General features: G+C 39.7%; 3 protein-coding genes and 1 non-coding gene across 4 annotated transcripts; 1 reads left to right on the forward strand and 3 right to left on the reverse strand.

The window, feature by feature from the left end:
- Positions 1-325: 325 nt before the first annotated feature.
- LOC106165354 (uncharacterized) lies at positions 326-5,166 on the reverse strand. The gene is made up of 5 exons (XM_013543538.2): positions 5,100-5,166; positions 4,346-4,891; positions 2,847-3,008; positions 2,288-2,554; positions 326-1,941 (listed from the first exon to the last, which is right to left on the reverse strand). The coding sequence occupies exons 1-5, from the start codon at positions 5,164-5,166 to the stop codon at positions 1,349-1,351; spliced, it is 1,635 nt and encodes a 544-aa protein (XP_013398992.2). The 3' UTR covers positions 326-1,348.
- A 2,442-nt stretch (positions 5,167-7,608) lies between these two features.
- LOC106165353 (chitin synthase chs-2) lies at positions 7,609-18,868 on the forward strand. The gene is made up of 14 exons (XM_087013671.1): positions 7,609-7,759; positions 8,094-8,295; positions 9,557-9,694; positions 9,879-11,194; positions 11,404-11,679; positions 11,898-11,977; positions 12,597-12,699; positions 13,020-13,173; positions 13,626-13,799; positions 14,071-14,206; positions 14,756-14,956; positions 15,416-16,339; positions 16,670-16,886; positions 17,162-18,868. Exons 1-14 carry the CDS (start codon positions 7,641-7,643, stop codon positions 17,988-17,990), a joined length of 4,869 nt encoding a protein of 1,622 aa, XP_086869797.1. The 5' UTR covers positions 7,609-7,640; the 3' UTR covers positions 17,991-18,868.
- Trnak-cuu (transfer RNA lysine (anticodon CUU)) lies at positions 12,070-12,142 on the reverse strand. Its single transcript has one exon. It is a non-coding gene; the product is annotated as a tRNA-Lys (tRNA).
- LOC106165352 (contactin-associated protein-like 2) lies at positions 18,739-25,497 on the reverse strand. The gene is made up of 5 exons (XM_087013672.1): positions 25,030-25,497; positions 21,326-21,521; positions 20,777-21,003; positions 20,015-20,188; positions 18,739-19,845 (listed from the first exon to the last, which is right to left on the reverse strand). Exons 1-5 carry the CDS (start codon positions 25,367-25,369, stop codon positions 19,730-19,732), a joined length of 1,053 nt encoding a protein of 350 aa, XP_086869798.1. The 5' UTR covers positions 25,370-25,497; the 3' UTR covers positions 18,739-19,729.
- Between the last annotated feature and the right edge of the window lie 1,298 nt (positions 25,498-26,795).

Genomic DNA, 26,795 nt, shown 5'->3' on the forward strand with positions numbered 1-26,795 from the left:
ACATGATGGATCAGAGTGGCCAATGATCCCTTCCTGCGTGGGGCCGATGTAACAAAAAATGGCATATTTCAGTATATCTCATTTTAATATCATGCTTTAGTGGTAACGCATTGACAAAAGGGATTTTGTCGCACCTAACGCATTTCAGAAAGAAAAAAAAAACGAAATTAGTTATATTAGTCCATGTTACGCTTATGAAAAATGAAATAGCGGCCAAGTCAAGTATAACATCGTTGATACAGACATTTCTTGCGTGTCCATTTACAACGTGTAACTGAGATACCGGTAGTGCATTAATGAAACACAAAGAAATGACATCTATCGGTAACATGTTTTATTTCACGCTTTTACTTCCACCGAAGCGTCCAATCTTGTGAGTTGCGATTACAACTTCGAAGCCCCACAACCAGACAAATAATACAAAATAGCACAATAAACGCGCTCGTGATTCAGAAGCAATCACAGTTAATTAGTCTGCTACGGCCCAATATGTGTTTCAACATTAAAACAGTATACATATACACATGTAGCATAGCATTTGAATCAAACCCATACACACTTGGAATTTTATTAATCCAAAATAAAGAAACAGGATCGTTTTGATTGCATTTATATATCCATATACCTTTATGTGCACCATGACGGCGAAGCCATGGAGAGAAGCCTATGAATATGCAAGTAAGTATATCGCCCAGGTTTGCAATAACCCTTGTATCCAAGGGAATGCTCTATAAAGAGGCATTTAAATGGCACATACACCTGATAATTGTGAGACAAGAACTCTAGACACATGTATACTGACGATATACCATCTACGGAATAAATACATTTTGTCTCCAAAAACAGATATACGGTAGTCGCCGTTACAACATGGCTAAATACATGCATACCAATTACTGACCAAAATACATACCTTATGTACATGTACATATGAATGAGACCGTGTGTCCTTTTAAACCTTAATGTTGTTTTTTTTTTTAATTTTGTTTCCCTTGAGTGTGTGTGATAAGGATAATTTCATTTTCTATACACTTTATGATGAATATCGTTACACTGTTTGCATCAAAGAGCATCGCCAAATATACATGTAGCTTACAGGAGATATATCCACTGAAGATCCTTTAAAACAATGCCAGAGAACAAAACCTTTTAAGAATATCCCTATTCCCTATGTACAGCTGTCGCTCTTGACTAACAGAAACGGTTAGCTCTACGAGGAGACCTATTAGGACTTGCTGAGTTCGCCCAGTTATTTTTTAAGTTCTACTACTGTGAACCCCTTCCCAAACTGGGCGACTTTTCCGTTGTCTTTGTCAGATGGAGCTGTAGTCATTTCGATGTGGGGTGACTATTCTAATTCCTTTTCATAAGGGGCGATAATTCTGTCGTCTTTTTTAAAAGGGTTCTCTATTTTATCTCTTCTAACTGATTTTTTCTCGTATGGTGCCACAATTCTTTTTCTGCTGTTTTGTTTATAAGGTAAATCTTTTTGATAAGGTAAGTCTTTTTCAAGCTGAACATCATTGTTTCCTTTTCTTTTATACACATTCTCTTCAGCTGTTACCTTTGGATAGGGGAAATCTTCCTCAGAGGAACGCGCTTTCTCTCTCGAAAGAGTAGATTGTTTTGCACGAGTCACGGGGGCGCTTTCTCGGTAACGTGGTTCCTGCGGGATGACTTCCGGTTTCACAACATCAATGCGCCTTTCTCTTTGCTCGATGGGTGGTAAAAATTCTTCGAACTCCTTGCGGCGGAGATGTGGGGCGCAGGTGGTCGAATGTCGGACACATTCTTTACGTCTGTTGTCCCATTCTAACCTTGCAGGGCAGTAGAAGGTGTGCATCACTGCGTGGCCGATATCCCGACCCTGATAACTGCAGCCGTAAAACTTTTGGCAGCTGTTAGGGTCCCCAGTAAATCCCGACTCCTGACACTGTATAGCTTGAATATAAAAGGTATATAGTATCATGGTTAACATCGTTATTACAATTCCAGGCCTTGTATCGTTTTATCTTTAAAGAACCATGCAACTCTTAAATTGTGCTCTAAATTGCGAAAAAAGATTGAAGCTGAATCCAACTTGTTCATTTTGGATTTCGTTGGAGTACATACGTACTTCTTGCGTTTTATATCTACAGTGGATATTGAATATCATCCATGTGGCCACCAATTAAAAAAAAAGAAAAAATCGATGTTCTCCAAAACGTTCCCCTTAACAATACAATATATTACATCTCTTAACCGGCCTCGATGTTGACAGAATAACTGTATTAACAGAAGGTTTTACCATTGAACTGAATCGCCCTGCTGGAACCTCCATCTTGTCTGGGTTCCGAGCGTCCAACAGAAGGTGCCAGTTCTGTTCGGGAAGAAGACCTCAAGCGTTTTGGATAGGGAAGCTGGTCGACTGTGTGGCCCTGAGCAGCACCCTGGCGAAATCTGTCTCCGTTGCCTGGTCGGACGTTGTGGTAAGGGTCATACTGACCGGAATGACTTTGTGCCCCAAGTCGTGGTCTTCCCAATGGCTCGGTTGGGTGAAAATACGGTTTGTAACCTAGTAGCAGATTCAAAATGCTTCCTTCTATATGTGTGAATATCTCAATGAATCGGCGTCAACTCGATCGCCTTTATGAGTGTCGACATTCCATTTACCCGGTCAACCAAGATCTACACTGTACTACAGACTAACATTCGCACTAACCTTTAAGCATATTAATCACAACCGCATACAAAATGAAGAACCTCCCCCCCCCCCCCCCCAAAAAAAAAAAAAAAAAAAAAAAAAAAAAAAAAAACAAAAAACATTTCACACAGGTCGACATTACGAGAGCAGAGGCGTCACTAACCTGGTCCACCCAGATCAGCCTCGGATTGGCCATTGCAGAAGTGTCCCGTGCAGAAGCACCAGTTCATGATCCTGCCGCCCCATTTCTGCGGCTTACAGCCGTTATAGTCTGCCGTTAGGGAGGGAATGCTGGACCAGCCGTCAAAACAGTCGCGAGATATAACTACAAATGGTGAATTAAATGGTCAAATAATTAAAAAATGCAAGCAAGAAATGCAGATTGATGAATTTTAGTGTATACAAATTACCAGTTTAGATATTAAGCAATTATGCAAAATATATGTGTGTGTTTCTATTTATCAAGTTCCTGTTAATTAAACCAATATAATTCCGGTCCCTTTTATGAAATATATGTTGGGAAAGAAAAAGAAGAGTCAAAGTTCAATCGACACGTTTTGTATTTATTTATGTTTGAAGATTAGTGGTCTCTGATTTGTCAATATCACAACTGAGGTGTCTTCATATCTAAATGTGTAAAAAATATTAACACTTTATTTTTAAAGTTGGCTTTCTTTAAAATATGAACAGCTTTCGTTGATCTGTCTCTATGTGCATTTTGCGGTGCTTGCAACATTTGTTTTCCCACGCGGCTTCATTCATTAAACACATCTGTTTTGAAGCATCTTGTTAATTTACAGATGGTGCCACGCTAATTTCATATGTGATATCACATAGGAATTTATGACATTTTATTACATGACATAAGAATACACCGCCCACAAGATGAATATCTACATTTTTCATCTGGTGAGGCGAACGTCAATCTGAACATAATTGAAAAATATATCCGCCCATTTGAAAATCACACAATTCCCCCCTTACCTAAGTCACTTTTGAAGTCAAGTTAATTAAGGTTTATCAAGTGTGGCCTAAAAGGATGGTATGCTATTATTGGTATCAAACGGATGTTAATATGTCGAAATAAAGTAAAATGTGCAGCTATGTTATCTACTGAATCAAGGATAAAATTGGAGATATCATATTGACTTTTGGAATCCTAAGACATAAAATAATGGTGACACATAAGAATGATTTTCATTTATACGTGTATAAACGTGTCTATACCTTTACATTTCTTTAGGCTGCACGTGATATAAGAATGTATTATGTAAACGCTTTGTGTGCGTTAAGTGTAATTTTGTATGGCATGAATATTATTTTCGGTATGTTCATGCGATATTCATATCACATGTTAGATCTCCAGTCAACGACTTAATCTTGACAAAGCGTTTAAACTTACACAACCAGAGTGGATCCGCGGAATACCAGTTCCGCGAATCAAATATGGCTAACCCACTTGAAAGCTTGTCGCGTAATTCCGGAGGGGAATCTATTCAGTATTTAATATGCGACAAACTTTCAAGTGTGAAGGCCTTATTTGATCTTCGGACCTGTTAATCCGTGGATGAACTTGTTCTGAATACATCCTTATAGATGAGGAATTACATCTCGCACGCATTTGTGACAACTGTTAGAGTGAATACTAAATAAAGCCATTACCTCCGTGTTCCTCGACCCTCAGAAAACACTTGGTGTGGCACTTGGTGATGTGCACCATGCCGTTGGCATTCTGCACCGTTTTGCCGCACATGGCGAACGAACTGGAACACGAGTAGCAATGTATATACGCACTGCGGCCTCGCCCTGGACCCTGGCCACGCAGATCTAGGCGGTTCTCGTAACTCGACTGAGGCTGTCCGTGTTGACCATGTTGTGGTCGTTGGTCGTTTAAACGATACGGGTTGGCATATTTTGTGGCAACGTTGCGTCTGTTGTTGGTATAGCGATCAGGTTCACGTTCAGCACCGGTGTTTTGTATTTGGTGGCCATCACGTTCCAATCCACGAAACTCGGTGTCGGTTTCTACGGGGATTCTTTCACCATCTTGTCGGTTGTATCGCTGTGAAGCGTCGTACCTTTCGCCACTGGGTGTGTAGAACTCAGTTTTTGAGGCAGACTTGGTGTCGGGAAGAGAAGGTTTCTTATTTTCTGTCGCATATATTTCCCCATCGTCGCTTTTGTCATAATTATCAAAGTTTCCGTGTCCTGGAAAGGCGAGAGAAATGGGAAACACATAAAAGCAGGCAATTGTTTTGTTTTCTTAAGATAAAATATATAAACGTTCCCCATCTAGCACTTGTTACCAACTGTGACTAAGTCTAATGTTTTCCCAACATCTGTTAAAGAAAATTCAATATTTCAGCAAAATTTATTAAATCTTAATAGCCCATAGGTATTATTATGTAAAACTTACCCACATCGCCTGACGCTACTACAGTGCAACAAATCCCAAGCCATAATACAAAGAAATGGAGTTCCATAATGAAACGCTCAGGCAAATTGTTACGCTGTAATACTCCAGTCTTGAAATAAGACTGAAGGACTGACTGTCTGGTCCAAGGATGTTATGTGGTGGTCGCTCTATATGTCATAGGACAAATGTGCATACGACACGGGCCTAGGTGACACGCCACTAAATGCAAATGAGATTAAATCAATGATTTTCGTCCCATATGTTGCTTGTCGTTGTAATTATAAAATACGTCAAAGCATCTTAATTAGAAAAACAGAAGTCACAGTGGATTGGGTATGTATTAAAATGAGTTCTATATATGATAAGCTATTAAATTAAAAAATCAATTTCGGATGTTTACCAAGTTAAAATCTATTTTCGGATAGGTGTTTATTATAGTATTGTCTTTTACGTTGTTTTTCAACGCGCTGTTTGCATATCAAAAACCGTGAGATATAAAGGGTCAAAGTGACAATTTACACGTCATGTGGTCGATTTTTTTTCACAATATGTTACAAATATCCTCATACCTGGTTTTAATAAGGATTTCCGTGGAAACCACATTTGAATGCTACTTGGAGATCTGACCAATGAAAAGTGCATTTGTTTTGCAGTTAAAAGACATTTAAGCACGGCTGAGAAGAGCCTTTCTAAGTTGTTAAACTGACAGGATAAAATTGGCGGTAGGTGTACCTTTCGAAATTTACACTTTCGTACTCGGGCCACATCAATTACATTTTTGTAACAGTTGAATTTTTGTAAGTTCCAGTCGTGTTACTTGGATTGATAATAATAATTACTTTGTAATCACTTTGAATTTACCATGACTTAAGCGAGTTAACGTGCATCAGCTGTTTCAAGGCGTGATAACATAACGATCACCATATTGACATAACGTTTAAAGCGATTAGGTTAATTATCGTAACAGTAAAGCGTCTGCAATTATCGGTACATCAAACCAATCTCACATACGGTACAGGTAATTTGAGGTTTTTTTCAATAACAAAATGAGTTGTGTTCTCATACATTATTATTTGGGCGTTTTCGTTTTGTGCAACGTGACGCACGTAGTTAACACCACGTGACCTGAGTCTAATGGAAGTATAACCATCCAAGGTATGTGACTTCGCTGTACAAACTTGGACGGCAGCTGGTCGTATTTTTAATAACGGAAAGGGTGGGGCTGAAACTTAATGAACTCTTCAGTGTATCGACACATCGCGGTGCAGTCTGCCAGCCACACGAGCCTCTGATAGCCTTAGCTGCCTTATAATTTTTCAGTTTTTGAGATATTGGAAGTGGCATTGGATATTTTGGTCTAATTTGGAAGGAGCATAATAAAGGTAGGGCTCTGACGTTTTTACTGAAAACAGTTGTGTATATAATTGTTATCCTTACCCGTGTATATTGGGAGTTAGGTATGTCGTGCCGAAAGGAAAACATTCAATGAATACTGGCTGCCGTAATAAAAAATAATCATTCGTAAAAGTTGGTGTCTCTTCTTCTCGGTTATCTTATCATATTGGATGTCTTACCTGCAGTTCCTTCTTGTATTTCTATTCCATTTATAACAGGATGCACGAGGGTTTTTATCTAATCACAAGCACCTGCGTTTTTGTTTTTGATATAGTTTTAGTCAAAGTGTAACCGCTCTTCTGATATACAGTGGCCTACCGTTTTATAAAGAACATGCTAAAACAACATAATTAGAGCAATTAACAGCCATTGGGTCACTTTGTGTTAGCACATAATGGTAATGTTCTTTTAGGGGTTTAAGATGTACACAATTTGAATTTTAAAAAATCCAGTGTGTGCACTCATCTTCATGCCTTTCACCATAATCATAGATTGTAGCAACTGGCACACAAATGCACATTAAAAATGAACAGTGGTTTAACTTTTTCTTTGAAAGTAGATTAATTAATATTAATATATTTTCATTACAATATATAATTCTATTGTTAATTTTTTATCATAAGTTATTATGTGAAAGATATGCCAAAGACTAGTTGTACAAGTATTTAGACCTTTTATATCTTCAGATGGTGTGAATACAACTTGACGTTTACTGCTTCTATTTATATCAATCGGGGGGCAATTAATAACAATTATGAATGCAAAGTATAAATACTCTGCCATCAAGAAAAATATTATAACGACGTATTATATTGATACTTTTGTGAGTTAGTGTTTTTCATTTCTTGATCAGTTGTTTCGGTAACTTGAATTTATAATTATTCTTCTTTCAAAATTCATTTTTTCATTTTGTATTAATATGTCGTTTTTTTTTCAATTTCCTGTTGATGCAGACTTTTTTCAATAACTGAATACCTATCCTGTATTTTTGAGGATGAAATATAGATCCGTTTCCGTTTTAAAAAGTATCACTTAAGGCACAGAAAAAGATATTTCCTTTTATTTATTTATTTATTTATTTATTTATTTATTTATTTTTTTCTTTTTCCAGCATGGTGAGGTAAAAGCCCGTCCTTCAACGCCGCCATGTCGTCGGTTATGGGCTCGATTCGTCACCGCGTTCAGCGGTTGGCAGACAGGTACGGAGCCCAGAGCGGCAACGAATCGGAACCGGAAGAACCTCATCTCAGCGATGGTCAGCAACTGTAAGTACTTCAGTAATGTCAGGTGAAGTGACATATATCGGTATTTTTTGGTTTTGTTAAAGAAATTATTTTTTAAATTTATTTTTCTGTTGATAAGAGTGACAGGAACTATTGCTCTACTCATTTTAATGCGACACCTTAAAACACACTGAAATTATTCCTTAGTGTATTTCTTCTGGTTGTGATTCATTGTCTTTCAAAATGATAAAAACTTGTCCAAAAGGATTGTTTATGTGTAATCTTATGTAGTCGCTGTTCAAAAAAGAGCACTAATCATTTCCAAGCGTTTTCATCATAAAACATTTCTTCATAGGTTCATTTTTCTTATTTCTAGGACGATGTCTAATGAAGCCTGGGACGTCTTCCAGACAGTATCACGTGACAGCGGCCATGTTGCCGGGGGTTGTTTCCAGACACCTCTGAAGATTATAAAGATTTGCGCGTACATGTTTTTCTTTACTGTAGCTGTGGCTTCTTTGTTCACCAGCAAAGTAACACTGCTAATGATGACAACCGGAGCAGGGGATACATTAAAGGTATATTTATAAACTGAGAAAAAATTGACACATCTAGTTCAGCAGTACATATCTTCACTTTATGACGCCACAAGGCGTTTGTAACTGCGCTAAATGATGTCATCAAACTAAATTAGATTACGATTTACATGGCACCGCCCTGTTCACAATGTAGATTCCGGCCTTTATCGGTTGAGGTGCAGCTGTTTAACATAAAGCGGTTTACAGCAAGATACAAGTCTATTCATCCATACAAAAAGCTTGGTGTGTCTGGAATGGATGAGACAAATTGTTCAAAGAGGAGAGGACCATAATGCATGCGGTTGTACTTCAGATACCTGAACAGTCGGTTTATTTCTATAGTAGTTTGAATTAGGCCTAATTAAGTAAGTCGGAGTTTAACTTCTTAAAGGGCGTTTTACATACTCACAAATCTGCACTATCCAAAAGAATGGAATACGTAAAACATTCCACGTCTCATGCAAAAGATAAAGCAGTCTCTTTAAATTAATTTGCTAATTGCCATCGTAACTACTGTCTAGTTTGCGTGATCACAGTGCTTGTTGTGTAGCCTTTATCAATCTCAAAGGAGCCTTCCTACCTAGCGATTTGAAATTCCAGGAATGCGTCTGCTAGTAAAATGTCACATATGGTGTCGAGGAGTGGTCTCACCTGACATGACCCAATGGCATAACTGCTGTCATAAACACGAGCAACAGATGCTTATGTGAATTTTACCCTTTACTTGCGAATCAATTTAGTGAATAAATCCCGGCAGCTAAAAGTGTTTTGTTTTAGCTAAGATGCACAGGAGTATATCATAGATAGTTAACTTTTCAGTATCCCAAGCATTTTCATTTAATTTTCACTTATCTATTTATTTATTTATATATTACCAATAATTACCTCCAACAGACAGTATTTCATTTAACCTAAGATGTATACATAACAAACGGACGGTTTTTTATATTTCAAACATTCTCACTTGATATTTATTTATCTATCTATTAATTTTTCCTCGGTTGTGAAGATACCTGAGGCAAACGGATTTTTTCAATGGTTGATCGAGGTGAGGGTACTGCTGACACGAGCCCTCTTCCCTCCCTTAAGCTACAATGATAACCCCTTCGTCCCTTACTTCTTCCCCACTCAACTACACACACACACGCAGAGAGAGAGAGAGAGAGAGAGAGAGAGAGAGAGAGAGAACACCCACTATTCACTCTGAATTGGACCATTTGCTCTACCGGTATACACTGTATGACTCTGTTTTCCATTTTAGAGTAAATACGAACGCGATCTGATTGTAGTTATGCTGGTGATCGCAGTCAGTATGCCAAACGTCTTCGTCTTTGTGGAGAGCCTTTTGAAATCCATGTTCGGTAATACCAGCTGGCCTTCTTTCGGGTCTATATTTGCAGTAAGTAACTCCTTTTCTAAGGATTGGAGGCTAACTGTATAAAGTTTGATCATACCGGACACCATTAATGTTATTTCAGAGTAAATTTACAAAAGTTATTCCATCTTGAAAGAATTTATTAAGGAAGTCGTAAACTTTAACTTGAATTCTTATTTAATTCACTTTGTATTGTTTTTCTTTTCAGATTATACTTACTGAAAGTTGCCACACATTCGGATTGTGTATATTTGTTTTCCGTGTGCTTCCAAAATTTGATATAATCCGGGCACTTTTACTTATGAATGCCTCGTGCTTCATCCCGGCACTCTTCAAACTTTTGTTTTCAAAAGTCGGGCGCGGACCAATTACGATAGTGTTTGACATTCTGGCCACTGTTATGCAAGCCTCCATGTTTTTCCTGGTCACGAGGTTCCTGACACGTGACAAGACAGCCCTGCAGGGGGTTTCAGAAGTCGCACAGGTTCCCGCTGCCCTCGTTCTGATATCAATCAGATATTGGGAAAACTATATCGACAGAGACATATTCAACATCCCTGTCCAGGCTTTTAAGCAATCGATTCGCCGTGGTCGATGTAAGTCATACATCATTGCGAGTCTGTGGAAGATCGGCCTGACGTTTGCATTTGCCTACATACTGATTCCGCATATGACGCCATTCGCTGACATTGTCCATAACATAAAGAACGAAACACTTTATCTTAATAAAACAATCGCTACTGAAGATGGCGGCGTGCTTTCCGCTGTTCCACCTGGTGACACGTATAATTACGATAACTATAATAACCTGCCAGCGACAGTTCCCGCTGCCCCCTCCAAAACCACCCCACGGACAAAAGCCTTGTCACCGGCACCAACGAGCTTTGTCACGAACCCAGTGGATACCGACATCTATGGAAATAATATTGTCTCAAACACGGGATCCCCAGACTTATACTCGGACTATGATTTCGCCCCATTTGGTGGAAGGAGAAAACGGCAAGCAAACGGGACAGGTGAACCTACGAAGGATGTTGGCGGAGGGCAAGCGGGAGGGGACACAGCCCCACCCGCCAGCAGTGACGACACAAACTTCAACAACTACGATTATTATAACTACGACGAATACTACAATACCAAAGCGTCAGCGGCACCAGCGGAAATTGATGAGACGTTTCTCCGCTTCTTGCCACTGATTGTCCACGCGTTTTCTGGAGGCATTTGTTGGTATTTTGCAAGGTTATCCTGTAAGCTTTGTATGCAGCAATTTGGTTTTACATTCCCGCTGTCGTTATCGACGCCAGCGACCATGGGGATCTTTCTGTATTTGTGCTATGCCCAAGGATGGGGGAGGGTCTTACTGCCTGACCTAGATATTGGCTACTGGAAATGTACTGAAAGTTGGCACTCATCAACGTTCCCGTGGCAAATTGCTTGTGGATTGGGTCTGTGGTGGCTTTCACAACTTTGGGTTGCTTCTCACACGTGGTTTCCACGAAGTGAGAGGTTGGCAAAAGTAGAAAGGTAGGAAAAACATGTATTCGAACGCGTTCTAGTGATCGTGTCGTCATTATTTTATCTACTTTGAAATATCTGAAAAAGAGGCGCTTAGATTCAAAAGTTACATTCACTTATATGCTATTTTCTGCTTAAAGTATTTCAGTTTAAACAAATTATCCATTCCGTCTTATTTTTTCCATAAAACATTACTACCTCACCCTTCAACTTTTCAGACTATTTGTCCTTCCTCAGTACTGCGGTATATTCTTAGAACAGTCTTTACTGCTAAACAGACGAAGGAACGACGAGGATGAGTTTGTGAAAGCAAATCGCCCGACAAAACTGAACATTGAACCCACGGCAGACGACAGTGCCTCCCAGGTGGACTCGGTGTCAGACGACCGCGGCTTCACGGCACGTGACCGCGTAAATTCCCGGATATACGTCTGCGCAACAATGTGGCACGAGACATCGAACGAAATGGTACAGATGTTGAAGTCTATCATGAGGTAAAAAGGTTTAAAGTGGACGTTTATAAAGACGATAGACAACCATAATTCTTTGGAAACTGTCATTAAAAACTAAACATCTTTCTTACTTGCCTTTCTTTTGTGTCCGACTGTCCTTACGGTTTAGAAGCAGGGTTTAGAAGCAGATCGTTTTGCAATGTTTTACAGAATGTGAAGTAACAAGTCAGTGTAATATACTACTGTCGCTGTCTTTTTAGAATGGACGTTGACCAGAGTGCGAGGAGTAATGCTCAGGAATACTTCGGCATTACGGATCCCGACTTTTATGAGTTTGAAGGTAGCTCTTTTTCAAATTTTGTCCATTATATCAGCGTTCGGAAATAAATGTAGCACTTATTTTGTGCAAAATATGAAAAGAAGGTGCTAAATCGCCCAATGTGGGGCTCGAACCCACGACCCTGGGATTAAGAGTCCCATGCTCTACCGACTGAGCTAACCGGGCACTTGCTCTACCTTCTCTCTCAAAATTGAGCCCGCCGCCATGCCATAGTTGTCAGCAAACTTGAATGGTTCAGGCATTTATTTTGCAAATTATTTTCAATATTACGATTGCTCGTTTAGGATAGTGCTTCTATTAGATTTGGCTAATTTATAATGAACGGATTCATACGGTACATATAAATAAGTTATAACAGTTGTATACTATCCCCAGCCATTGTCGGAATTTTCTATCAATTTGCTGCTTCTCTTCGAGTTAATTTGCAATCATTTTTTTCGTTGCGTTTTATGATACTTCTGATGCCTTTTTTATCTTGCCTTTAAGACAGTAAATTAATAAATGTATTTCATATATATTATGCACATCACCATTTTCCTCATTGTCATCATCATCGTCATTATTATTATTATTATTATTATTATTATTATTATTATTATTATTATTATGCTGTTTTCAGCTCATGTGTTCTTTGATGATGCAATGGAAGACACAGCAGAGGGTGAGAAAGCCTGTAACATCTTCGTTAAACAGATGGTGGATGTCATAGAGTTGGCTGCAACGTAAGTTCCATCAAGGCTTACGTTGTGTTTTGCTTCATTTTTCAGCTTAAGTTCTTCTCAACTGCAAAGAGATCGTAATTTTTGGCTAAGGATAATAGTTAAATAACAGTCTAAAAGACATTGATATATTCATGAAAGCACGAGTATTTAATAACACGTTTAATACGTTGCGCATATACATGTAACCCTGCAGTGCGGTTCCCTTTTGATAATAGTCCTATGCATTGTTCAGATTAAACCTAGATATAAGACTATGGACGACACATTTCAGCTGACCTTGTGATGTTATTTTAAAATTAAAATTCCTCTATCATCTCAAGGTCCATCCATCAGGCCGCCATGGTGATAGCGCCCCCTGTAAAGACACCCACGCCGTACGGCGGACGCTTGACCTGGACGCTCCCCGGGGGTAACCTGCTCTACGTGCACATCAAGGACAAGAACAAGATACGGCACAAGAAAAGGTGGTCGCAGGTAAATGACATGGTTGCAAGCTTATTTTAAACGTAATTATGTCAAAAATATCAGTTGTGTATTCGGTATGTTAATTGTACATGTACTAGGACCTGGTTTTTATACTCGTCTTGTATATGTATGGCTGTGAGTAGTTCGATCTTGCCAAGTTTTGACGGCAGTGCATTTATCGGCTATAGCTGAATGCCTCTCTTATTGACGCGGAATAGTATACTGTTTTTAATAATGATATTGTAAGGAATATTTATAAATAATGTTAGCCATCACGACTCAGGCTCGTAGCCGGTGGGGGTGTGGTGTACGAATAAACCGCCCTTTTTGCTGGAAAAGGGTCTGCTCTGGGTAAAATTGATCTAGGTAGGCCTACACGAAAGTTTCACGGTAAAAGATCCACTTCTTCATCACCATAACCCCTAGGCATTCCTGAACATTTATCTGGTTCTCTCCCATAGGTAATGTACATGTACTACCTTTTGGGTTACCGTCTAATGGGCAACACGGATGAAGGTATATACTACGGTACGTCGGACGTTGGAGGTAATAAGGCCACGCAGCCTGACATGGACAATCCCATCTACCAGAGAAGTAGGATATTCCGCCATATGAATCACGTTCAGCGACTACAGGTAAATTATGGTTTCCAGTCAATTTTTCTGTTCGTTTTCTGTTTATTATACATGTATGAAGGTACTGACAGCTCTAAACCCATTGAGATTGGATATTACGAAGTTGTAGCTCAAATGAAGTGAATATAGGCCTACTGTAACAATAAGTTCGTCAATAAACAACCGCTATGTTTTAAAAGCTTGAAAGTAATTCTAACTGCACATGGAAGTTTGCATTCTAGCCTTCATTAAATATCTAAACACAGTTTTTATAAGAATCCGCTTGTTTTAGGCTGAGAACACATACTTGCTTACCCTGGACGGAGATATCGACTTCAAGGCAGAATCCGTCACTTTGCTGGTGGACAGGATGAAGAAGAACAAGAAAGTGGGAGCGGCTTGTGGACGTATTCATCCCATCGGCACTGGTACGAATGTGTGTGTGTGTGTGTGTGTGTGTGTGCTTGTGTGTGTTCGTTCATGTAACTGCAAAAGGGTTTTATACCACACACTGGTTTAACCCCCCTTGGCAGGAGTAAGGCATATGCTTTTAATACATGCATTTTGTTTCATGTAATCAACAGTGCCATTCACGAACAGGGATACGTATGTGAACGTACTCTCCCCTTTTAAAATCGAAGGGATGGGTTTAATTCAACGCTTAGGGCTCATTTTCAATGAAAGTATCGTTCTACGTAGATCGATGCAACTCAGCGGGGACTAGCACTGAATGCGATCAATTCAACAGATTAACACGCCTCCTCTTGTCTCCAAAGTACTAGTATAATCACCAGCTTCTCTGTGTTCTACTCAACGCCATGAGGATGCGTGTTAACCTTTTAATCTTATTGCATTCAGCAAGAGTCCTCGCCGAATTGGATCGATCCACGTAGAACAATAGTTTCATTGAGTATTAACCCTTAGTTTTTTTCTAAAAAAATTGTTGAGATCGCATGTGCTAATATGCTTTTCTGTAGGCCCCATGGTGTGGTATCAGAAGTTCGAGTACGCCATTGGTCACTGGCTGCAGAAGGCTGCCGAGCACATGCTGGGATGTGTACTGTGTAGCCCGGGCTGTTTCTCTCTGTTCAGAGGATCCGCCATCATGGATGACAACGTTATGCGCACGTACGCCACCAAGTCCACTGAGGCACGCCACTACGTGCAGTACGATCAAGGTAATCACGTCTAATATTTTTATTTATTTATTTATTCATTTAATAGCAGTTTAACGCTTTTTTTGTACGTAAATTTTTCAAGTACTAATTTTTCAATTAGATTTGGATTTCCGGTGTTTGATGGCATCCCATCGGGCACTATCTAATTTAGTACAGGGCAAGATTTGTTTATTGGTACTGCTTGTACTGGTATGATGGAGGTTATTACAAATTAACTGTTGTGTTCTGTCCCTAGTACATTACTATAAAATGTTATGTCAATATTTAGCACCACCAAGGTATCCCGGTATCTAGGAGACAAGGCACTTTGTGTGTACAGTAGTACTGTATTAATAATATTTTAGCATAATAGGTACTGGTAGATCCATACGTATGTGCGTCAAAGTCGTACACATTATCCTTGAAAGAGTGTATTGCACATGGTAGGCCCTATTGTTTCAATTTGTGAACACGTTTTAGGTGAAGACCGCTGGCTGTGCACTCTTCTCCTGCAGCAAGGCTACAAAGTGGAATACTGCGCAGCCGCCGACGCCTCAACCTACGCCCCTGAAACGTTCCGGGAGTTCTACAACCAGCGCCGTCGTTGGATCCCGTCAACTCTGGCCAACATGATGGACCTGTTGTCCGACTACAACCACACCGTGGGGGTCAACGATAACATTTCGTACCTGTACATCTTCTACCAGGCTGTCGTCATGGGTGCCAGTCTGCTCGCGCCGGCCACCGTTATCCTCATGGTCGCGGGTGCCATCCATGTCGTCATTGGCGGGAACCTCTACTGGCTGTGGCTAGGCATATCCGTTGGTGCTGGAGTTTTCTTCATGATCGTCTGCTTTCGAAGTAAATCAGGGACGCAGATCACCGTGGCAGCCTACATGAGTACGTTTTACGCCATTCTCATGTTGGCCGTCACGGTCGGTATTGTGGTTCAGACGGCACAGGACACTTGGACCAGTCCAAACGCCATGTTCATCATTGTTCTGATAGGGATATTCCTCTTAGCCGGGCTGTTGCATCCTGAAGAATTCCTGTGTCTCGTTCCGGGAACGCTTTATTTTCTATGCATCCCGTCGGGTTTCTTGTTGCTGTTTATCTACTCGCTCGTGAACATGAACGTGGTCTCGTGGGGCACGAGGGAAATGCCGAAAGTGGACAGCAAGGATGAGCGGAAGGACCTGAAGGAACAGAAAGGAGGATGCGGCTCATCGAAGGATTTCCTCTGCAACTTCTGCTGCTGTATCAAAAGGAAGATCAGCAATATGTTCGGCGCGACAGAATCGAACGCTCAGCAGGCTGTGCCGCAGAAGGAAGAGATAGTCAGAACTGTAATGGAAGAGCTCGAAAAAATAGAAGCCGCCACCAACAGGAGTGACCGGTCTGGAGGTAAGAGTTTGTAGTGTTTTGGTACAAGAACGGATTTAGGTAGGCGAAACTAAACTGCATGAAATGGGATACAGGAACTACCATAAGATCAGACTTGCCACAATAAGACTCAAAGGGAAAAACTTTCAAAATGACCAAAAGTAACCTTTTCGTTGTACATTTCCAAATTTATATAAAAAAGAACACGCAGGGGGTTTTCAGATAGTGAGAAATGGAATGTGTTCCCTTTGATACCTTTTGGTCCACAATCAATTAAGCCTCTTAATAAAATGTCAACAATTATATTCTCGGTTGTCAGACGTCTCCAACTTTCCTTTCCGTATATTTTAGGTTATGCTACCCCCAATGCCAGGACCTATATGACGACCGAAGAGGCCCGAAACCCGCCGCCAATGTTCGGTAGCAGCACGGAGCGCACCCAGAGCATCATCAGACAGCTGAACAGCATACACCGAGACATGAACCGACTTCCAGAAGATGACAACATAGACAAGTACAAGGATTCCGAGTCCATTTACGCAGCCGGCAGACCAACCTCCGCCTACAGGTAAATTATTAACAAAAATGTCCACCTCCTGCTATATATTATTTTTGTTTTACACTGGTGCGTTTTGGTATTTCTGACAAATGCTGTTCAAGATAATGTGTAATAAAACGATCTGACAAATTATCAATGAAACCCAAATTTGACCTAGGCTGGAACAGAATCTGAATGTTTTAAAGATTTTCACAAGTACCACTAAGTGCTTCAAACTGGATGTGCAAGGTAATGTCTTCTTACACCGTTCTGCCTTTTAAATAGGACATCAAATTACATTTCAGAGATCCTTACTATCACCACACCTCCAGCGAGCCTCGTATCCAGAGAGACGACCTAGTCAATCCATTTTGGATTACTGAGAAAGAGCTAAAGCGAGGTCCGGTGAGATATCTCGACAACAGTGAAACGCAATTTTGGCAAAAACTCATCGAGAAATATCTCTACCCGCTTAACCACGACAAAACGCATGAGAAGAAGATCAGCGTTGACCTAAAGCGCCTTCGCAACAACGCATCCTTCCTGTTCTTCATGCTGAACTTTCTTTGGTTGTTCATCATCTTTCTCCTGCAGATCGTCCAGGATCAGTTGAAAGAAACACTCTACATCCGCGTTCCAAGGGCCAACGGGGAGGGCGAGCAGCGCCATTTTGAGCCTCTCAGCGTCGCCTTCCTTGTTTTCTTCGCTCTGATCATCCTGATCCAGTTCATCTCCATGTTGTTCCACAGGTACGGCACCTTCCTCCACATCCTTTCCTCCACCAGCCTCAGGTGCTGTAGCAAGAAGTACCAGCCCATAGGCGTGGAGGAGGTAGTCGACGCGGTCAAAGAGCTTCAGAAGATCCGCGGAACCGTCATGGACGAGGACATGGAGTCGCAGTACGATTTCCCAGACGTCGACATCGAAGATACCAACCCGGATATTGTCAGCTCCAGCGGGGTGGACAGCCAGAGACGCAAGCGCCCCAAACATTACTCAAACAAGACTCTAAAAGGGGCCTTTGTAAAGCGATACAACGCGCTGTCCAAGAGAAGCGTCAGTAACAAGGGGCAAAACCGACGTCCAGGCGTCGCTGAGGTCTTCGACAATATGGCGTTTGAGGACAATCTGTAGCTGTAGCACGCACAAATTTCTCTGCAATTTACTCACATTATCTGAGAGAATTCCCTTTGTTTAAAAAAGAAAACATATTTATATCTAGAATCTGCCTGCATAATTATTAAATTTATTATTCTTTTTACGCAAATGCTCAGGCATATGCCAACAGCCGAAGATGTACAGATACAATACGGATCTATAGAATTCCAGGGACACATCTTATATTATTCTCACATAAATAGTTGCTTTTGTTTTAACTACATTGTGCACAGGACTTCATAATATTTATATCATTTGTAGTGGAATGATCGCGTATCCTATTTATTCATTTTTTATCGATATTATAAACAACAAACTGCTTTTGGTTAAGTAATATATTGACAAAAACTACATAAGGCGAGTTGAAGATACTAATTAGAGACTGGTCCGTATTTACCTTATTTAAAGACCTAAGTAAAATCAATACGCGTAGACGTAGGTGAATTTCTTAAAGAAGGAGCTTTTATTTCAGTTATTTTCAATCGATATTATAAACAATAATTTAAGATGCCATAGCTGTTTAACGACATCGCAGTGATGTTTTGTAGAAGTAAAATATTGTTTTTGTCGGCATTTATGTTAGTACTGAGAGCAATTCAATTTTTTTAATGCGGACGTACGTCAAAGTTACCAGAGTAGCAAAAGCAACCAAGCCCATGTTGCCACCAAACAAAACGATAGTTTACAACTGTTTTGTTACCGAGAAGTTAACAGACTCTGATGGTGAGAAAGCTTGCATATTTTATTATGGAAAAAAACTGCATGAAAGTGACCAGCGGCATCAATTGGACCAAATAGTTTAATTAAAGAGCTTAGAGTAAGTCATTTACCCCAATAATCAATTTTGAACTCTCTGCCACAGGCCATTTTAGCTGTTACAAAATCGGACGTCCACCATCTAACTTTGTATGAGCTATGGCAGCCGTAAAAGGACCTATGGTACACAACATAATATTAGTAAAGCATTCTATCCAATGAAAAGTCAAAAAGTGTGCATGAAACACTTTCACGCGACCTGGACCATCTGGATAACACATCTTAATAAATCGTGCCTTCGACGCCATCTGGGCCCCGAAAGGTATATAATGGAAAACCCATTTAGGATGAGAACGATTGTGCAAATTCAGTTCGCTAGTACCCGCTGTTTTGTGAAACGTTTACACAAACGAAGAAAACTACAGTAGCAAAAAGGTGATGCCTAGTGCTTCTTAATGTGGTAAATTACACAAATACATATGTGATGCAAAACTTTGGAGTAAATAAAAATTTAAAAACAAAATACGTGGCGGTGTCCTTATTTGGCTAACCTCGGGTAATTCCGTATCTCACTGAACGAAAACACCTTTATCAAAGTGTGTTTAAAGTTCCAAGTTCCATTTTCACTGTTGCGGAATACTAATATTAATAAGTACCAACACCAATCGGTTGTGCAACTGCCGTGTGACTTTAATTATACCATCATGCTAACCAAATCTAATTAGCCAAACGCCTTACATTTTAAGAAAACGAAATAAGTGAAACAATCAGTATTATCCATGGACATTGGCAAAAATGCTTCATTATATTCCCAAACGTTTTGGGGAAGAAAATGTGTGACTAGAACCTATTCCTAAGAAGTCAAAGCTAAGACCTATCATCACAATATAGAGTTACTTATAAACAGCTGCCAGCTTACAAGACTTATCGGACGGCACCTTGATTGGCGGGATTTTCAATCAGGTCATGTTACTGCAAAGTCCTATCTCAGTCGTTCCCGTGGACGCGTTTCGTATTTCATACATAACGTTTTCAACATACCCCAGGCTTCTCCAGTCATCACAGCTACTTGGGTCTGAAAAGAATCATATTACTTCTCATTAATGTATTAATTTTATATTAATACGTCGGCCACACCAAGAGGCATGGTGGACCACGCCCCCTCCCCCTCCCACGCGATTACATATGTGGTGTTTAAAACAGAGAGGTACAGATAAGCAACGCAAAGCCTTGCGTACACTCACTTTCTATATTCAAGGTCGTGCAGCGAAGCTCTCCGACATAAACATGCACATACTCCTGTTGCAAGTCCCCGGCCAAGCTCCGCAAATATCTAATAGGTAGTAACGCGCGTGTAGAGACAAAGCCTTCGTCACGGTGCCAATCTCCGTCCAGAGTGTCCGTATTGCAGGCCAGACCTAAAAGGAGAGGGAAATTAGTATTTTCATGTAACTGGCCCATAGCCAAGGGGTTCGGGAGGTTTTGAATGAACAGCCCTTTTTTTGGTGGGAAAAGGTCCGCTCTGGGTAAAAAATTGATATTAGGATACGGATGTTTCATGGTATCGATTTATAACCGGATTAAACCATCTAAGACCCCATTCCCATAGACATCATCGGTCTAAGGGGATCTACCCAACTCTCTGGGTACTCTTGTAAAGTGCAAGCAGCTTAACTGAATAGCACGGCTCCTCTTGTTTCCAACATACTCGTATAAATACCAGCTTTTCTGTATTCTACTTAACGTCAGTAGGAAGAGTGTCACTCAGTTGAGCTGATTGGAGCCGCGAGAGCCCTTGCATAGTAAGGTCGGTCCATGTAGACCGGTGGAGTCTACGGAAATGGGGCATAAGCCTTTATGTCACTGACATCAAAAAGTGACATCAAAACTAGACCAGACGTGGGGTTCTACGGCGCGATGGGTAACACAAGAAGGTCGTCCCATGACGTCATCTTCTGGAACAACAAGTCCCCCAGTCCTGCCAACAAAAAGATAGAATTCCGTACCATTTTCACAAATATTGTAGTGTCCACAAAAGCAAGGGGCGGAGGAATCGCCCAGTGTCCAGTAGGATTGGAATTCGTTACTCCCCGGCGCCCACTGTTGTAAAGTACCCGCCCCTGTGGCGTTGCGAAGCCTTAATCTTAAGTACTGGTGACAGTGGCCGGACAACTTGACTACTGGGGCGATCTGGAAGGGCGGGGTCCGATAGAGTATTGTGTTTGTAACGTCTCTGAAAATAATAATAATAATAATAATAATAATAATCAGATAAGTAAATGTGAGTAAAAATACAAATTGAAAAAAAAAAATAAATAAATAAGTAAATAAAAACATGGTGATCCCCTGCAGTGTTGTATTCCAATAATCTATCTCATCACTGAATTTGACATTAAATAGATTTTTTCTACGCACACTTGTTGTCTTTTAAATTTGTTGTGTTAGGTTGTTAACAGCATTTACGGACAAAAAGTCTACTCACAATAATATAATAATAAAAGAATACCCCTAATCTACATTTAAAAAAAGAATCTCTGATTTCACAAAAATCTTACCCAGTTGATGCAGATTTCAGTGTCTTGCCCGGAGAAAATGTCAGCTCAAACACTGACAAGGGTGGTTCATAGTCCATCTCACACCGGACTGAGAACGGCGGGAGGTACCCGTACGGGCCGTCTGTGTCTATGAGATACACAAACGAGGTGTTTTTTCCCTGTTCTTTGTGGTCTTTGCAAGAAGTCTCCTGGATTTCTGAAATAATAATAATGATAATAATCTGAATATTCCTTCTGCCAGTTTAAATGCCAACCATGCTTTATCCCTCTTTTGTCTATCAGTCAGACGTGTACCCTGCTTTATTTAACAAGATTTCTTTCAGAACCATACAGTCTCTGAGGAGCAGTTTTAACAATTGTATCATACCACTCCAGATAACGGTCTTGTGCACCTCTAACGATGATCGAATTACGCTTTTCTGTAAATATTCGTTTCAATAAGGTGACTAAACAATAAAAGCTGTCAAATCTACTAATTCTAAGTATTTTAGTATCGATTTCCACTATTTTAGGTATTGTTCGTTTATTAATAGTTAGTTAAACAATGGATCAACGTGTTTCGAGTACAGTTGACTTAATGTTGTTAACCGTGACAACAATTATGCTTTCATGACAAATTACGCCATTGGAATCGAGTGTAGAAACGTAAATAAAAATAAATATCGATTGACATCTTTACAATCGTCTTCTTAGGATCCAATGTCGGAAACGGTATGCCTGCTTTGAAAGTCAAATAGCAATGTGTTAATGCGTTTCACAAGACATGAGGCGTGTTCATATATCCGAGTTGCGTCCACCCTTCTCTATGTGACCCAGCGTTGTGGTCCTTTCATATTAGAATTGACAATCAAAAGCAGCGAATGAAACCCCTTGGATTAATGTTAGACACTTAATCTGAAGCTATACGCTTGTCGTGGCCCATAAGAAAAGAGAGAGATGCCGTTTGCTGTCAGGGCAGAGCTAAACTAAGTCGGACCGTGCACCGTGTTGGGTCATACCGAGGAAAGTCGACCCAACTTGCATTGGTTGTGAACGCGTCTTGGGGTCGATTGAATGAAAGGCCCGTAGCCAGCAATTTTAAATCGAGGTGGGGTGGGTTCATTTTCTGAAAGAGTGGATCCTTTACCATGAAGCCGTCGTACACCTACACCTATCGTGCACCTACACACACTGGACAATAGAAGTGTCACCTCCTGAATCAGAGTAAACAAAGTTATAATGCCTGGTCTACTTATAATGTGACTAATGAGTATAAAACCGCTGTACCATGGAATTGTATTGTTGGTCTTTTTGTGAAATTTGATGTTAATAAAATGATACCAGGAGCATATCATTCCACAGTCATTTATCTCCCCAAAAGTATTGGTTCAAGTAGGGGTGACACTTCTATTGTCCAGTGTGTGTATATCAAATTTTGCACAGAGTGAACCTTTTACCGGCAAAAAGGGGGCTCCCCGACACCCCCCCCCCCCCTCTGAACGCACATAGTTTCTACAAATTATTTGTTTCCATCGCCTCAATTCTTCCGAGACCTTACTGTAATCAATGATATTATATCATCTGTTGACGTTACATTGACATGTGATGACGAGAAATATTTCCTTTTATCTTACAATGAACGCAATTAATACAAGAACTTCTCACTTGCTGACTTTCAATAACAAAATCTTCTACAGTACGTAATCAAGAGTTATTATCTTTTCTTAGTAATATAAGATATCCTTGACAACATATCACAATAAGTGCTGATCATTGATGAGTCCATAAATGATTCTGTGGCTCTTTCTAAAGCGTGAACCAGGTAATTGCAGATAAGCAATTCCACTCCGGTGTAACGAAATTGAGGGTCTGTGTAACAGAAAGTCCGCCCTCCTTTTCGTTGTAATGGTTAGGGTTAGCCTGACCTAAGTGGGGGCGAGGCTTACCTGTATAAATTAATGGGACTCTCTATCACGGGGACTCTCTGTCACGTTACGCCGGTATTGCAATTTTTAAACAACTTCTTAAGCCTCAGCAGGGCGCCAGAACAGTGAGTTTATATTTTGAAATTATACGTGGGTATCTAACGCATGTGTACTTAATAGTAGAAAGCAATAGACTGGTTTGAGATCTTATTTATTCATTCATTTATCTTTTAAGGTATTTAAATATTTATTTATTTCCATATGCTTCATGCTATACTGATATAAATTAAATTATGAAGCATTTCTCTTTCGTATTTCTATTTTTCTTACATTTCTTATTCAATTATTATTGTATTTTTTTCCTTTTAAAAATTCGGTGGCACTTTCCCTTTGTGCGGTCTATCGTTTGCTTGTTGGTTCGCATTTCTCAGCCATCCTAAATAATTCTAGTATTTTGTATAAAACTGAAAGGAAATTCCCTAAATTACGCCTACTGCCCTCTTGAAAAAAAAAATTACGTCTCGCTTAACATAAATAAAATCATAATAAATTAATAAAATACAATAGAATTAAATGAATACGCACACACACACACACAAAAACATTTGACAACCCCGTATAGTCTGCATGCATTTCAAAAATTGTACATTAATTACCGCGTCAACAGAAATCACACGAAACTGAGGAAGAATTCATATCATGCAAATATCTATGCATTTATCCGTATAATCAATACCCTCCCGCTCCCCAGCGGAGTCAGACAAAACGGTGCCCGGTCAGTGATCATTTTTCAATGGTGCGCGACAACAGGAACAGACAGAGACCCTCTTTTCTTTGCTGTTTTTGATATACGTTTGACTTACATTGTTATGATACCTGACCGCTAGTATCAACACTAGAACCGAGCGAGTGAATTAAAACGCAGATTGTCACAACGGAAGAATATAATGTCACGCAAAGCACAGCGGATTTGATCAATGAAATTTCACAATTTTGTTCGTTAGAATGCATAGAATTTGATATCAAGTATTCATTGAAAGCATAAATATTGAACCCATGTTTTACAAAGTGGAAGATTCAAGTAGTGCAAAGGCTTCAAACGACGTTAGACACATTTTTTCTTAAATTGTCGATCACGCTATTGCTAGCCTTTCTGCAGTAGATCTTTTGATTTCTTTCCATCTCTAAATAAAGGCGGTAGTCGAATTCTATACATCAAAGTTGAGTGAATCATGCGCTCTGTGATCGTTGTGTTTGCCATTTTATATGACATAAACTGCAATGTTCAAAATATTCAAACTTAATCGATTTGTTTTTAAAATTTAAAAGAGTTGGGTATGAATTTCCGAGGTAAAAAATACAGATAGTTGGTTCATTTGTCACATTTACCAGAGAATTAAAATCTGACGAGTGGATGAATACAGTATATCAATAAGGAGCCGAAGAATATTCCAAACCACATTTGAATCCGTTCCATGGTGAATTACTACGGGAGAGATTGGAGAAAACGCCCCCTTTCTTTTAAAGAGAAAAAAAGGGCAAGCAATTTTTCAGCGTTATCCATTTTTCGTATCAGCATTCACCCACAAAAAGTTCACAGTCATTATATTATATTTTTAAAAGGGAAATACGAAGAAAGAGAGAGATTCCGAAATATGGAATATTTCGATGACTTTACGTTTTGCTTTTTTAATATTCACCCAATAAAATTGCCAATGGCCAACATTAAAAAAGAAAGAAAGAACCAGAGAGAGAAGTAAGGGGAAAGACAGAGAAAGAGAGAGAGCATCGAAATCTCACCCATCTGCCAATAGTCCCATCCCACTTCCTCAGTCAACGTAATATTTTCAGTGAAACTGTCAACAACTGGTATCTCACACATTCCAGTTGCCAGGTTATAGTTCGTCGCCGCGCACGTTGCCCCGTACTCGAATCTCCTTTGCCAACACCGTAACTGACAGTCCCCCAGCGCTGTTCTATGCTGGATGACGTAACGTCCTTCAACCGTCAGTCGGCGCCCTTCCATTTTTGTGAATTTCTGCATCCGAAATGTTGACTGGGAAAAGAAGACGTTGTTGACCATGAAAAATATGACAACTGCAACCCTGCCTGTCCTGAGATTTTCATAAGTAGATGCCATGGCCAGGTGAATATCGGTCTGCTGACATTAACAGCACGGTGTCTGTATTAACATAAAAATGTGGGCGATGAATTGTCGCACCTTCTGCCCTGTGCACTGATGAAATGACTAACGCCTCTCGAGCTTCAACTGAGCGCTGAGCACCGGAAGATAATTCTACTGATCAACAAGTTATTGCGCACGAACGCGCGAGTAAGTGCTGTGTGCTTCACATAAAGGCTTTTATCCTACGTTTCGATTTTCCATTTTGTCTCACTGTTGCATATCTTAAATTAATCTTCAAAGATTGGCGGAGTTTAAGATAAAAGAGGCTATTTTGTTTTCTTTTAAATTTAAGCAAATTATATACAAAACTGCCCCTTGTTTTGACGACTACCCTACAACAAATCAGAACTCACAAAAAGAAAAAAAAGATGCTTAGGATTAAAATATGATCAATTCCTTCAATGCTTTAATAGAGTACACTGGGTAACTTGAAATGGTCGTGAAAGTTGGTTCTAGTTGATGATGTTATATTAAGTTAATGTTTCGCTTGCTTTATGTTGAAAAGTGTCATCAGTTAGGTAGTATCAATAGAAATTTAAAAAAGTTTGTCGTCAATATCTTGGGAAAATAAAGTGCTTTTATTGACAAAAGAACTCATGAAATAATTGCTGGCGTAGTATCAGTTCATTTTCCAAACAATTGAGATCTTCATTTTCTAAAAGCGCTCGCTTGTTTCAGCTTGAAATATTCAACCACACACACCAAATATGGTACCATTAACACAATTACCCGCGGAAAGTAAACACATTTATTTATTGATCTTTCTTTCCTTTTATTTTGATGCGCTTCTGTGCTGTTTAAGCGATCTTTAATACAAACGTGGTGGCAGATGCATCACAGTGGTCTCACTTCCAGGCAGAAGTTTATAATCAATACCTTACAGCCCGTCTCCATGGCAGCGCACTTTTTGATATTGTGGCGAGGAGCGTATTCTCATTACAACATTTTACCTGCTACAGTGTCGGACCCTGGGAATGTAAATATAATAAAGGCAAAATTAAAATGGTCGTATTCACCCGTGGTGCTAACTAGTGCTTAATCCAACAATTGATCAGATCAGTTTGGGGATTAGCGGCATGAAATGTATACTAGTAGGCCTATGCTATGTTATGATTTATTTTGCATCACACGAAAGGGCATTACTTTGACATAAAACATTTATAATTACAAATAATATCATATTAAAATAAATAAATAAATAGATAAATAAATAAATAAATAAATATGAATAAATTAAATAAAAAAGAATTAGTCAACAGGTCTCTAGGGGCCTATAATCAGCACGCTTCCGCCGTAACCAGATTCACCTGCTGTGGAAAGGTTAATTTTTAGTATCCTCCAGAACTCAGAAAAAAATGCAAAATTTAAGGATAATATTCTT

The sequence above is a fragment of the Lingula anatina genome, chromosome 5 (assembly GCF_051362555.1).
Source record: "Lingula anatina isolate TDL-2025a chromosome 5, LinAna3.0, whole genome shotgun sequence".
In the NCBI taxonomy this organism is placed as follows: Eukaryota; Metazoa; Brachiopoda; class Lingulata; order Lingulida; family Lingulidae; genus Lingula; species Lingula anatina.

Excerpts from the sequence above, each read along its gene's own strand:
- LOC106165354 (XM_013543538.2), bottom strand. The coding sequence starts at position 5,166 with ATGGAACTCCATTTCTTTGTATTATGGCTTGGGATTTGTTGCACTGTA. Across the intron at positions 2,555-2,846 it reads GGCTGATCTGGGTGGACCAG|GTTACAAACCGTATTTTCAC; the intron begins GTTAGTGACGCC and ends ATCTGCTACTAG. Across the intron at positions 1,942-2,287 it reads CAGGGCGATTCAGTTCAATG|CTATACAGTGTCAGGAGTCG; the intron begins GTAAAACCTTCT and ends TTTATATTCAAG.
- LOC106165353 (XM_087013671.1), top strand. The coding sequence starts at position 7,641 with ATGTCGTCGGTTATGGGCTCGATTCGTCACCGCGTTCAGCGGTTGGCA. Across the intron at positions 9,695-9,878 it reads CTTTCGGGTCTATATTTGCA|ATTATACTTACTGAAAGTTG; the intron begins GTAAGTAACTCC and ends TTTTCTTTTCAG. Across the intron at positions 16,887-17,161 it reads AGACCAACCTCCGCCTACAG|AGATCCTTACTATCACCACA; the intron begins GTAAATTATTAA and ends ATTACATTTCAG.
- LOC106165352 (XM_087013672.1), bottom strand. The coding sequence starts at position 25,369 with ATGGCATCTACTTATGAAAATCTCAGGACAGGCAGGGTTGCAGTTGTC. Across the intron at positions 21,522-25,029 it reads ATGGGACTATTGGCAGATGG|AAATCCAGGAGACTTCTTGC; the intron begins GTGAGATTTCGA and ends TTATTATTTCAG. Across the intron at positions 20,189-20,776 it reads CTACAATATTTGTGAAAATG|GTCTGGCCTGCAATACGGAC; the intron begins GTACGGAATTCT and ends CTCTCCTTTTAG.